General features: G+C 43.6%; 1 protein-coding gene across 1 annotated transcript in view; it reads left to right on the top strand.

Annotated features, from left to right (window-relative positions):
- LOC147701034 (protein RoBo-1-like) overlaps positions 1-13974 on the top strand; it is a 102223-nt gene that overhangs the window by 23392 nt on the left and 64857 nt on the right. Inside the window, exons 2-3 of the mRNA XM_086929294.1 lie at positions 6983-7102; positions 8748-8903. Of these exons, the coding sequence (XP_086785420.1) occupies positions 6983-7102; positions 8748-8903 (276 nt within the window). The remainder of the gene's footprint in view (positions 1-6982; positions 7103-8747; positions 8904-13974) is intronic.

Here is a 13974-nt window from a genome sequence, read left to right as displayed (position 1 = left end):
GTAAATAGCGGCCGGAAATTGCGAATTCGCAAATTTTAAAAGTTTCGTGAATTGCATTTAAGGAATCTCAAATGGAGATTCCTTAAATGCTATTCCTCGCTAAAATGCGACTTCTGTAATAGCGATTTTTGCATTTGGGATGATGAATCCCAAATGCAAAAAATTTGCTCGCAAAGGGCCAGATTCTCAGAATCTGGCCCTTTGCGAGCGCAATTTCCCTTGATGAATCTGGCTGATAGTACTCTTTGATCCAGACTTAAGACCTGGAGTGCCGCCCATTTGGTGGTTTTAGGAGGTCACATTTTCACACCAGTCTAATTGCTGCTGGTGGTCACTGGAACCTGTTTCCTTCTGAATAACCAAGGTTTCTCCTTGTATCTCGTGTGTTCTTGGTGACTTCTTTTGGGCTCGAAGGATGAAGCGGACCCACTTTTTATGATGTTACAGTTATTTGGCAAGGAGGAGCTTGCTTTTGTTGGAGAACTCCAGCTTGCTCCTGTTGCAATGGCCTCCATTAGTGACTCCGGAGCTGGCACTTCTTAATTAGATGCTCTTCTTAAGATGGAATATATCTGATCCATCTGTTTGGTTTTGCCCCCTTGAGAGGGCTGCTTGTTGTGGGCCTTTCTTTTTTGTTTGTATTGCTTTTTTTTACAGAGACTAGTTCACCCTGGCTGGAGAATCAGTTGTTCTAACGATATGTGGAGATCTCTTTAGAGAGGTCTATAGACTCAACCTACTCTGAGGTTGGGGTCATTACATACTATGTTTAACTGGTTATCATTGCAGGTAGATTGTAGATTGCTTGTTTTTTTAGTTGCGCAGATCTTGTCTTACGTTGGAGTTTTATTTAGTATACTACCACATCAAATTATGCAGAAAGGGTGGATCATTTTTCAATCAATCGTTGGCAGGTAGAAGCCATTGCCTATTGTGCCACATCTGCTTGTGGTCACTAGGTAAGATTAATTAAGAATGCTATTTTGGTATAGATCGAAGTGACATGAATTGCCAAGGTATTAAGTAAATTGACCTGCAGGTCAAGTTTCTTTGGCTGAATGTCTACTGCCACTTGGAATAAATTTAGCAGAACCTCCAAGTCCCCTGCCTTTTTCATCTCTTTGATGTTGCTGCATTGGTGAGTTTTGAGTGTTGTTTAATATTGAGTTTGAGTTTAAGAGTTTTGTAGAGCGCACATACACCTAGCGGTTTCTTGGCGCTGTATGACTACTGCTACTCAGGGGGCAGGAAGGTTTAGGGATATGGCCATTTAAGAGGGGAAGGCTTGGGTAAAGAGAAAGGTTTTGAGGCCTTTACGGAACAGGGGGTACTGGGAGCAGGTTCTCAAATGGAGTAAGAGATAATTCCAAAATGCGGGAGCCTTGGTAGAGAATTTGGAGCCCCCCCACTTCTTTCGTTTGAAGCGGGGGACCACAAGGAGATGATGGGTAGAAGAATGAAGTTCTCTCGGTGGAATGTAGTCTTGAATGGCTGTGTTAATGAAAGATGGGGCAGAGCCTGTCCGGGCTTTAACGATGGTACAGCCAAGCTTGAATAGGGCGCTCTGCCGGACAGGGAGCCAGTGAAGGGATACGAGGAGGGGTGTGACGTGTTGTGATTTTGGTAGATTAAAGACCAGCCGAGCGGCTTGGTTTTGAACCAATTGGAGACGCCTCACGAGGTACGCAGGCATGCCGTGGTAAAGGGCGTTTCCATAGTCCAGGCGAGATGTTACCATGGCCAAAAGTATTAGTTTGAGAGCAGCTGAGGAGAAGAATCGTGAAACTTTACGTATTGTCCTGAGGGAGAGGAAGGCTGAGGATACGACGGCACTGACTTGAGAGTGAAGGGAAAGTTGATTATTAATTTTAAACCCAAGAGTCTTGACGGAGGGGACAGGAGTGGGTGGGGACCCTAAGGAAGGGGGCCAAAAAGAAGAGGACCAGGGACTGGAGCAACCACCTGTCAACACCAATTCCGTTTTGTCGGGATTGAGTTTCAGGTGGTTGAAGTTCATCCAGCCCTGGATAAAAGTCATGATGGACTGAAAATTAGATATTGACTCAGAGGAGGAAGAGAGAGAAAAGATAAGCTGGAGATCATCTGCGTAGTTGTACACAGAGACCTCCAGCTGCTGTAGGGCAAAAATCAGGGGGGCAATGTAAAGGTTAAATAAGAGAGGGGACAAAGAGCATCCTTGGGGGACCCCGCACTGGATAGGACTAAAGTCGGCTGAATACTCACCCAGGCGAACCGCCTGGGTGCGACCACTCAAGAAGGAGGATAGCCATAACAGGGCTGACCCTCCGATTCCCGCCGCCTCGACACATGAAAGTAAGATGGTATGGTCCACCGTGTCGAATGTGGCGGAAAGATCAAGGAGGACCAGGGCCTGAGGCTGACTAGTATCCATTCCTCCTCGGAGGTTATCCAGGACAGATATAATTACTGACTCAGTTGAATGTGCAGGGCGGAATCCAGCCTGCCTAGGAGCCAAGACACTATTTCTTTCCAAACACTCACTCAAGGTTCTGACAACATGACGTTCCAGTACCTTCGCCAAGAAAGGCAGAAGAGAGATGGGGCGGTAGTTGGCTGGATCTGAAGGGTCCGCCCCAGGCTTTTTTAAGATAGGAACAATCACTGCCGATTTGAGTGTTGGAGTAACAATACCCTGGGACAGCGAGCTGTTAAGAAACGTAAGGGGCGGTGAGGGGCAGTGGGAGTAGATCTGCTTCAAAATATAGGCAGGGCAGGGATCCAGCGGGGAGCCGGATTTAACCAGCGGGAGAATGGAAGAGAGTGAATCAGTCGTGAGGGAGGGGATCGAATCAAGACGTGCTGTAGCTGGAGGACAGAAAGGGTCAGTGAAAGCCGGGGAAGGGGGAGGGATCTTAGCTTTGATCGTGCTGATTTTATCGAGGAAAAAGGAGTTGAGGGAATCGCAAAGTGGTTGTGATGGAGAAGGTTTGAGTGAGGCTCTATCGGAATATGCGAGGTCTTGAACGATGGAAAATATTTCTCTTGGCCGGTTCTCCGCGAGCTGAATTTTGGATGAAAAATAAGTCTTTTTGGTTTCCAGAATGGATTTCTTGTATTGTACTAGGAGAGCGGTGTAGCGGGTTTTAGAAGCAGGACAGTAGTTCCGCCTCCACTGGCGTTCCGCTTGGCGGAGATTAAGTTTTTGGGTCTTCAGATCGTTAGAAAACCATCGGTTAGCATCTTTGGGGCGTTTGGACGAGATGCGCTTTAGAGGGGCGATGGTATCGCAGCCAGCCCGCAGCAATATTACACTTGTTTCAGCCAGATAAGGAGATCGATCCCAAAAGACCAAAGTAAATGCTATTGTACCTATTTCTACCAGACTCATTTCTGCAGTTAGGTGGTAGCTTCCAAGGTAGAGGCAAATGAAATGGTGGAAGAGGCGATCCTGCCCAACAACCATCTAGAGACATTTGTAGGTTAGTGAAGTGTATGCTCTGTGGGCCAATGTGCGTTTTCGGACGGATCCTGTTTGCTTGTCACTTCATGGGATGGAGAGCTGAATGCTGTTACTTTTAGCAGCATGCGTGCACCTCCGCGTATGCCCAGTGTTTTTTCAGCACCACCAGTGTTTTCCCCGACCTCATTCGACCCTACCTTGTGAATTATGTTTGACACCACCAAACACTTTTGAGTTTTCAAGGGAGAGTGGGGGAGATGGCCTCCACTCCCAAAAGAGGCACCTGTCTAATTCTTCAGCTAATGTTTGTATTGTGCCCATTCTTACTGGGATTGCAGAAGGGAGCAACTTTTCTGTTGACTGTGAGTCGAAAGTGATAAATTGCGTGCCTCTGAATAGATAGTCATGCACAGTTCTTGTCAATCGCCGCACTCTACATATGAAACTAACACTGTGTGCATAGAATAAAGCTGACGGTGCCTTCATAGAGCACAGATCTTGGTTTTATTGGAGCACCGACTTTCTTTGCACTTTTTGGTGTTTTATATGGCTTGGAGTTGGAGACTATGTGGATACTAATCAAATCGTCTGTGGCAATCCAATAAAGAACATGCAGTACTTTAGGCTAGGACTAGGTGTAGGGGAGCACACACGGGGGGCAAGCTGCACTGTGGACCTAGCTGGGCCACTTCCACCCTCTGTCAGCTCGACCCCTGGAAAGATTGCTAAAGCTCTCAACCATGCTCCAAGGTACCTAGCTGCACAAGGAGTAATGCTGCCTATCTCTGCCATCTCACTTCTTGTGGCCCATTAGGATCTAATCTCCAGCCAATGGTGCCGGCACTATACCTCGCACTGATTCTTCTTCCTTGGCATTGGCGCTGATGTGGGTCTTCAGATTGGCCGACTTACAACTATCCTGCGGTCCTGCAGGCGGTTGTCTATCCTGTGGGACAATAGGATTTTAGTTTCCCCCTAGATAGGTCCTGAAGAGACAAAATGATAGGGCAATGAGGCGGCGTTGATCAGGAAGGTCCTCGTGGTCTCCATGTACTAGCAGTGCTTGCAGCGCCCACTCCTGTGGCAGCGCCGGCAGCAGCTTGAGTGGGTGGGATATTGTTGCCACAACGTTTCCTGCACATCAACAATCCAGCCATATGCCTCTGATAAGCTTATTATGAAAAGTTATGACAAAGGTAGTAAGGCTGACTAATGTATTGTGAAAAGTGTTGGTTGATGCCAACGTGCCTTTAAGTGCTGATAGCCACTACACTTAGTTAAAGGCTGCAGACCGATATTTTATTACAAGGAATATCACAGATGTACATTGTACTCAAGGGGTGTAGTTTGGTTACCCCTTGGACAAACACTTGTAGTTGAAGATTTGCTATGTGATAATCCTTGTTAGTCCGATTTCACTGGGGTTGTCTATTGCTTTGCTAAGTATAAGTTTGTATATATTTGTTATTCTTCGACTGTTGATGATGGTTACTGGCTTATGTGCAAAACAGGAGGCCTCAGTTTGTTATGGCGATAACTCAATAATGAAGATAATAGTCTTGATTGGTTCATTGGGAAACATTATGTCAGAATCCAAAGGTGTGATATGTTTATTATTAAACGTTACAAATGGAGTAGGCCTGGCCTACTGATTATGAAATAGATGTATTAGCTCCAATCGGCCTTTATGGGTGGATTGTTTTGACACCGTATTGAAGGCTGTAGACTGATATTTATTTTGTTACGTGGAATCTCACAGATACCTTGGATAACCCTTTGAGCAGAAGACTGGAATTGTAGTAGTACTTGTTAGGCCTTCTTAAGTGGGGTGGTGTCTGCCAGGTCCTTGTAAATAAAACTCTCCTTACATACATCCATAAAGGGCATTTGGGCCAGGCCTCTTCTATCTGTTCAAGTGTCATTCTTATTCTGCTTCTCCCCATGGCAGCATACTGCATGGGGCATTTGTTTCACCCATTTCTGCAATTGGCAGTGAGTAACAGCATTTGTCCGGATCATATGCGCACCTCCATCTGAAAACAAGGGCACTTCTTTGTCTGGGCTTATGGCCAATCCATTAGTTTCGATGCTTTCATTTCATATGTCAGCTTTAATTTATTTCATTCTTTTTCATGAGCGTCCTGCATCTCACACACACACTCATACCGGCCGCTCGCTTGCCGCAAATTCCATTTGCTGCATCCTACTGCAAAGGACTATTTCTAAGCCAGCTGCCCATCTTGAAATGGTGTTGTCTATAGTATATCACTGTTTTCTAGTTCCAAGATGGTCAGCATATTTAGAAGTGTTATGTCGGCCACTTTGGCTTAATATGGCTTTAGCATTTTCAGATTTTATTTTGCAAACTGTGCGATTGCTTTTACTGTTCCAAGGTGGCTAACACATTGCTACTTAATGAGGCATCTATGTTGAATGTAAAACAGTTGTAAATGGTGTACAATACCATTGGAAGATGACAGCCTCTTCTAATGTTTAATATTATATTAGCTTTTTCTCATCAAATTTAGGAGGTGGTATGTTTTCATTTTTCTATGTGCAATCTTTTTATTTATCGTACATGTGGGCATTTGTCAGTATGTTTTATTGTGGGTGGATATTTGGCTAATTAAAAGACTGACCTGTTGGGTGGATGAATCAATCTATCAGTCCAGGAATGAGTGCATTCATGATGACTTAGGGGCTTATTAGGATGGCAGTTGGACTTATTCCGGCCACCACTTAGCGGAGATTGCGTCTGCAATGCACTGTGCCTGCCACTTGGTACGGTGGAAAGTAGCCCCCAGTGCACCCACCCCCCCCTACATGCAGAGGCCCGCAACGGGCCCCCAAACACAATCTCGGTCAGCCTTTCCATAGCGGAGAGACCTCCACAGAAAAGCTGGCTTCCGCATGTATCCTAATCCGGACGGCGGAAAAAGCTAGGCACCAGCACCATTTTAGCGGTCTAGCTCTGCCCGCCAGGCCAGTGAGTGGATTGATACCGGTGGAAAATCGCCTGACATATTTTCACACCGCCGTGGTCACCACTGCCATCATAATCTGACCTGCGGATTTCAAGGTTTCGATTGCATGCCGAGGCCACTGCCAGCCCAGCAGTGGCGATCCGCCCGCCATCGTAATATGTCAATGACAGAAGAGGAAGTTTCAGTTCTAAGCCAGACTTATTTGCACTGCCAGTGCTTGTTTATTTTAAGCAATTTACTTGTCACACCAATTCTTAGGTGCATAAAATATAGAAAATGATTCACCAGCCTGTGGCTCAGCATCATTTAATGTACACAGTTCCCAGATTGGACAATAGTCTCAAAAAGAGAAATTTAGGAGCGGATTAATACCAATATATAAAATAAATGTTGTACAGTAGAACTAGAGTGTACCTTTGACAATGTTCTCGGAGCCAACATATATCATAAATATTAGTTTCTGACAAACATGATGGGCCCAGTCGTAAAATAGTTGCATAATCAAAAATCTAAATGCACACAAAATCTGACAAAATAAATGTTCTTTTTTTTTCAGGGAGTTCCCTCACTTGTGAGAGTTGCTCAAGCGTCAACACTACCAGTTGCTCTGGCACTCTTAACCCGTGCCGGAAAGGAGTGACTCATTGCATTAGTGGCCTGCGGAATATAACAACAGGTATGTGTCCATGGATGCATGGATGAATTGAGTCTTCATTTCCGACCTATGGTCATTTTATACATTGTGCCCAGGGTCATAAAAGGCATGTGCACCCTCTTCGAGCTCCCCCCGGGCACAATGGTACTACAGAAGGAGCCAACGACGCTTGAGTGGGCCCTTCTGTAAAACAGATAGCACTGGTGCACAAGTTGCTGCAGTGCTATCATGAGAGGGCGTTTCCACATTTGCATGGGGGCGTGGCTCCCTCTAAATGAGGGAATCACTTTGCGTCTGCGTCCCTGCCCTATTTCCAATGTGGGCACAGACACAAACATGCCTTTAAGAGGTGTTCTGAAAGTGCGTCAAAAAAAGGTAGTGCACTTTCAGTGCGCTTCCTAACAGCAGCCCTCTCGAGGGAGAAAAAAACGGGTCCTAATGACCTCCTCCGACGTTACCCAGCATAAGGGGCGACTGTAAGGAGATCTCTAATCTCCCTTAAAAGTGAAGGTGGGTTGCCACTTGCACTGTGAAACACGAAGCAACTTTAAAACAGCTGATCCGTATTTCAATGAATGCGAGTCCCTGGTTGCTGTTCTGGGGCAGAACATTCATTCAAATATTCTGGACTTTCCTCATTTGCTCAGGGCACAGTTCAGCACAGCTTGTGATAAGTAAGACCATGCTCATTTTACAGAAAGCTTGTGTAATTTCCACAATGCTTCACAAAATGTCAGGGGAACGCCATTGTGTAATTTATCACATTTTCTGATGTGTAAGCTGTTCAAGCATAAAAAGTCTTGCGGGAGACAGATTCTGGCAGAAAATGTGTCATAACAGAAATTTCCAATATGAACCATTCCCCTTCTCGGAGACTTTTTGAAAATGAGGAATGCACCTGCATTCAGTGTTCACTGGAGATCACCCAAAGTGCATTTTGTGTACATTACATGTCATTTTTCACAATTTTCTGACATTTCACATAATTTGGGGTTAACAATTTTGGGATTATGTGCTCCTTCGGTATAGCATTTATGGAAGGTAAGGTACTGGATCATTGGTGAGACAGTCAGACTAAACCTATGGATGGGCTGGTCCGATAACAGCAATTAAAGCAAAATGCATTTGAACTTGGTTTAAAGAGCATTGCTGAGATTATAGCCTGGAAATTAGGTTGGAGAGACATTTACAAAATGCTGGAAGAAGTTGGTACACAGTGCAGATGGAGAACAGCTAAGGGTCTTGCATTTTCTAAAAATGTGTTAGGATTTATGGGGGAGAGAAGTGTGTGTTACCCACACACGACTAGCTCAATATTTAAATGTAATTTGTATGTCACTTCGTTTGTATTCCACATCAATCAGTTGCGCCCTCTTACACTAAATATGAAATATTTTAACCTCTGGAACTTTTGCTGCTGTTAGAACTCAGAAAAGTAGCTGTTGATCTCAACAACACACATTGCACTGAGAGAAGCAAGTTCATAATGTACTGAAGGGCTAGAAAAAGGAATGAAAACATGCTAAAAATAGTCTAAAAATGGGCCAAGTTGCCACAGTGTCATTCGGAGATAGGGTGCATGTGCTTGTGTAGGTGTTAGATATTAGGCTGCTTGTTGCTGCTGTTCCCTTTTCTTTTAACCACAAAATGTTTTATTTTCACGTAGGGCCAAAAGTCAAATTAACTGCGTTCAAGGGTTGTGGTGAGCCTCGCAAAAAGGACTCCTGTGGAAAAGAAGTTGTGGTCACGACTGCTGATGTTACCATCCAGATCACACAAAAGTGCTGTGACTCTGACTTTTGTAACCAGAAAACATTTCAGGGTAAGGAACATGCCTGATCTGGTCATCCAACATGTGACCGGGTTTTTGAAAATGAAAAAGGTTTAAAAATGTTTAAAGAGAACCTCAGTTTGTAAAATGTGTACTTATAAATCCACCATAGTAGTGTTACCAACACATACTTTTAGAACCCAGCAGGTAGTTAATTCTGCAGACTCATTATTGGATACATTTGCAGTTATTTGGCAAATCTTATTAGGACTGTCAAAGAAGAACTGCACATGCACCAATTAAAGGACAAGCAATCAGCTGAAAGCAGTTTGTGCAGAATGCTGCTGACATATACAGGGCTGCATAAGGCAGATTTTTGTGACTGAATTTTTGAGGTGATAGTATGTCCATAATGTGACCAGTGATAGAGTGTTTTGCTCCTTGAAACTTCTTGTACAAATTCAGGTTTGGAAAGCACTCTCCGTTCAGACTGAGGCTGGCATCAGCCATCAATACAAGTCAATAACGTGAAGCACATTTGGCTCCACAAGTAAGACAGAGAGTGTTGTTTCAAAATCATAAAGGTTTATCAAAGGGTTAGCAAAGTTTTAAACTCAAATCATCAAATTAGTTATTAATCAATACATAAATGTGTTAGTCAATATATTCAAAGCAAATCAAAGATCATGAATAAACATTATTATACGTCTCAAAGGCAAATTAAGCAGTGTCTGCTCTGCCATAAAGAGACCACCCTGCCTTGCTAAGTCAGGGAAAGGTTCTGCTAGGATGCCAGTAAAAAGGGTTCTGCTGTAAAGGCAGGTGAAAGGGCATCTGTGGTATGCACCTGCATCTCTGTCTACATTGCATTAGTTTAAATCCCACAATTCTAACACTTGATACACCTGCCCATGATTCCCACACGAAGGGTCAATCACTTTAGGGGACATGAAGATAACACAAATGCATTATTTTCACAGGCTACTGCACAATGATCCAACTCTTAACATACTTTCTACTTACGGTTTTCCGGAACATAATGATATATGCTTGATCCAAGAAGTGCTCTGCACATGATTGTTAGTGTGTTCCGAAGAGAATGTGTAAACACAACTTTACAGATAGGAACAGAAAACAAAAGTGACACCATTTGCGATTGCTGGTTCATTTTCTCCTGAAATAAACAAAGAAAGACAAGTAGGAACAAGATGGCAGCCAGACACTGCTCTAACCCTTTTGAAAGGCCTACATGAGCTGTTGTCAGTCTAAACGTGAATAGTATACACCTAGTAAATGTGCGTGTTAAATGTTAATATCAGTATGAATTTCAAAAGATTTAATAGTGAAAATATCGTCATCACAAGCATAGAAATAGCGGTAGGTATAGTCTCTTCAGATTCTGACTCTCCACCTTTGCTATTCCTGTGCCCCTGGTTGCCCCCACTGGGTACATACCTAATCCCGCAGCATTGCTTTCCCCTACAGATAGGGTTGCCCACTTTGAAAGATAAAGGGAAAGGTGGAGGTTCAAAGCACGCAAGTGGGATGTAGAGTTTCAAAACAAGAAACAAAGGCTTACTAGTGAAAAAGAATAAAAGGCACACAGGATAAAACAGAATGAAATGGACAGAGTGGAAGAGATTTAGCAGAAAGAGGAAGATACAGGAGATGAAGCTTGCCCTAGAATTGAGACAGTACGAGCTTCCACCTGCCACTGTAGTGCCTTACGGGGAGAGATGCATCTCAGATTAGTACCCCTCCATGTCCAGTAGGTTCATGGGTGAATGTTTTTTAACTTGCAGCTAGCCTGTTTCCATAATGTGTAGTTGAGAAAATATAGTTGCTTTACTAAGCACTTTCTTTAGAAGGCAACATAGATCCAATGGAGCGTAGTAGACCGCCTGAAGGTTTCTATCATTTTTGGAATTGGGTGGAACATTAATATGGCCTTAGAGCCCGCAATAACATACTCTACTTGGCCATTAAAGGCCTCCTTCAGTGTTAAAGGCCCAAGCCAAAGTCAAGGGCCTTTTTAACGATGTTGTAGTCCTTTTATGGCCAGTAGAGCCTATTAGAACATTTCTCCTATAGAGGGCTAAATGTTCTAATCTGTTACACGGGCCGAGGGGGTTGACATCCCCTTGGGCATCATGAGGTCTTTGTTAAACATTAGAATGTTGATGCTCAGTGCTTCTACCGGCCGTGAGAAGCCCGGAGCCCTCCATTGTTTTCAATGGGGTGTCAAACATTCCAATGTTCCAATCAGTACTAAAACTATTTAAAGGTTCTATGAAGATACTGAATGTGAATTGGAAAAACATTTATTGAGAGAATTTTTTAAGTTTGGGCGGTATGCAAAGGGAAAGAAACTGTCAATCTTCCGTGGATTGCTTAATATGATGTGCATAAATCAATTTTGCTACTTAGTTCAGAAACTCTTTGTCATGATTGATTCACTGAGTATTGGCAATACACTATTTACAGCACATTCTAATAAGTGAGTTGTGAACAGGGATACCAGAAGAAGCAACCTTGGTGGCAAGAACATGTGGCAAAAGGCCGAAATGTCAGGAATGAAAACAGTGATTCCCTTTTTTAAGTTTCTAAAAAATGTGAATGGCGGAGGAAGGAAGGAGGCACCTCAGGTCAATAGGTATAGGCATTATTGTTGTGGGGCACATGGTCACTTAAAGTGTAATGTACCAAATAATCACCCAGCTGCACAGGCCTCAGTCCAGCAGATTAATCAGAGTTACTTTAGAAGCCCCTCTGATGTAATAGACCTTGCTGTGGGTGGATTGGATAGGAGGTAAGGTACCAAACCTCAAACCCCAACCAAAAGCCAGGAATACCTGGAGCCTGTCTGTAAACAGCATCAGGTTGGCTCACTTGTAACACCACCACTTCCTGTCCAACCATGTCTCTTTCAGAAACAGTAGGCCAGTCAAATAATTTCCTCATAATTCCCTGGCACACACATAATCATTGCAACTGATGAGGCTATCAGCAATGTCTAGATGAAGATGGATGTTGAGTCCAGGCCAGATACTATTGCCCTAAAATAATGGCTCGGTATAGAATACCTGGTGGGCTAGGGTCCTAGAAGTGGAGGTAGTGCTAACCTTCTAGAGAGAGGACGTGGTCTAAAGGCAAGGGCGGTCGACTTCAAATCTGGAGAACCAGATTCGAGTCTCTGCAATGACGCTCAACATCCTGTGATTCTAGGCGAATCATGTAATCTCCCCGTGTCTAACAAAAAATGGATGTGTTCTTGTGTAGTGCAACCGGTGCTTATGTAAAGCGCTCTGATAACTGGTACCGTCGGGTCAAGTTTCTGCTAAATAAAACTGCTGAAATAAAAACTGAGCACAAGCTGCCACACGAGAACTACTTGGAGTATGTTTCCACCGTGTGACATGGAAGTGGCTTAGTAGGTCTAGGTATGAAAGGAGTACTATTTTAGGTGTCTTCATATATGGTTGAGGAAGAGAAATACCAGCAGTAGATCCTACAAGAATGTAAGTCATTGCTGTAAGTTGAAAGTGCCAGCAAAGTGGAATTTACTAAAACTCCACCAGAATGTAGCAGCACAGGCCCAATAGTGGAAAGCCTATGGATTTATAATGGTTACTAATATGGACTGCCCTCCAGTGAGACAGCATACCCTGAATAGCCTGGAAGACACAGTTGTTCTATGGTCACCAGAGAAGCCTGCGAAGCTCATCTACAATAATGAGATGTACTTCACCCATACTAAAAAGAGGCTGGCCTATTCAAATAAACACGCACTTGATTGTGTAGGACTTCTTGCCCTGACCACTAAATCACTAAAGGGGGATACAAACTCTAGAGAGCCTCTCATTTGGACATCTTTGCACCAGGTCAAAACAAGTGCATTACTTTGACACAAACTTCTCAAGGATTGCTATTTTCCTACCCAAGTTGGGAACAAAATGTGCACTCTTAGAATTTGCTTGGCTGGTGTGACCTGTGAGGAGTGGACGAGGTGACTTCCTCTGAAAAAGGAGGAGCTGAATTTCTCTTCAAAAAATGGATGCTGTCCTAATAAAGGGATGATCTGTACAAGGCCCAGCTGGATGGAGAACATGAAGGATGCAAGGCTAGATTAGCCCTACAGGAAATCAGTTGGATGGAAGGATGTGAGGGTGGTTTTGTAAGTGGGGGCTGGTTTTAAAAGCACAGCAAGTTTCCTCTTTATTCAGAGGTTTTCAGGCAACAATAAAAGTGTCAAGATTACTGTAGTGATTAAAGTACCTGCTGGCAAGAGATGGAAGTTTTGTCTAGTGCCAGTTATGACTCACCGAAGGAAGTGCAGAGGATTAATATGCCTGCTGCAAAGAACATGTACTATGCGTTTTCTCAGAACCGTGTTTTATGTGCATAGCTCATTTGGCTACTTCTTTTGTCACAGAGATTCTTTTGTAACTGTGCAGTTCATAAGTTGCAATGGTAACCTAGCACAGTGAGCTATGAACTGCCAACAGAGAGCTGTATCCAATCTGGATGGTATAGGTTGGAAAGTTATGTTTTCCCAATCTTTCTTTATCCTGATTTTGCTAAAATTGTTTGGGTAGAAATACATTCTTATTAGTAAAGTCAACCCTAACCACTGTGTTATGTTCTGAATCCTAGATGTGTGCTTCTCCAGACCAAGCACTCTTAAAACCTGCCTACCAGCATAAGTTGCATGTGAATCCTACATCTTATAGTCCCCTTTGCCTTATGCAACAGTATCTATACTCTTAATACACATGTATGGTACATTTTCTCTGTATGTGTGTGTGTGTGTGTGTAAAGTGTACCAACAACCTACACTGGTATGAGAGCTGCTGTAAAACAAAATAGAGTACATGTGAGAGGGAGGTTGTGCAGAGATGACAGCCTTAATAGGTTTTAAAACAGGGTACTGACTAAAAACTGAGTAGCTGAAGCTTCTACTAGCAGACTAGTCCGCCCAGGCCAGAGCCTTTCGAACAGATTTGGAAAAATCATAAGATTGTTGCAATTATGTAACATTGCATCACTTGTAGAAAGTCCCAAAGTTCCCTGATACAACTCAATCATAGCCCATTGGGACACCAAAGTGATAGCAACCACATGC

The sequence above is a fragment of the Lissotriton vulgaris genome, chromosome 7 (assembly GCF_964263255.1).
Source record: "Lissotriton vulgaris chromosome 7, aLisVul1.2, whole genome shotgun sequence".
Lineage (NCBI taxonomy): Eukaryota > Metazoa > Chordata > Amphibia > Caudata > Salamandridae > Lissotriton > Lissotriton vulgaris.
Note: the sequence above shows the minus strand (reverse complement) of the source record. Positions and strands in the feature narration are given on the sequence as shown.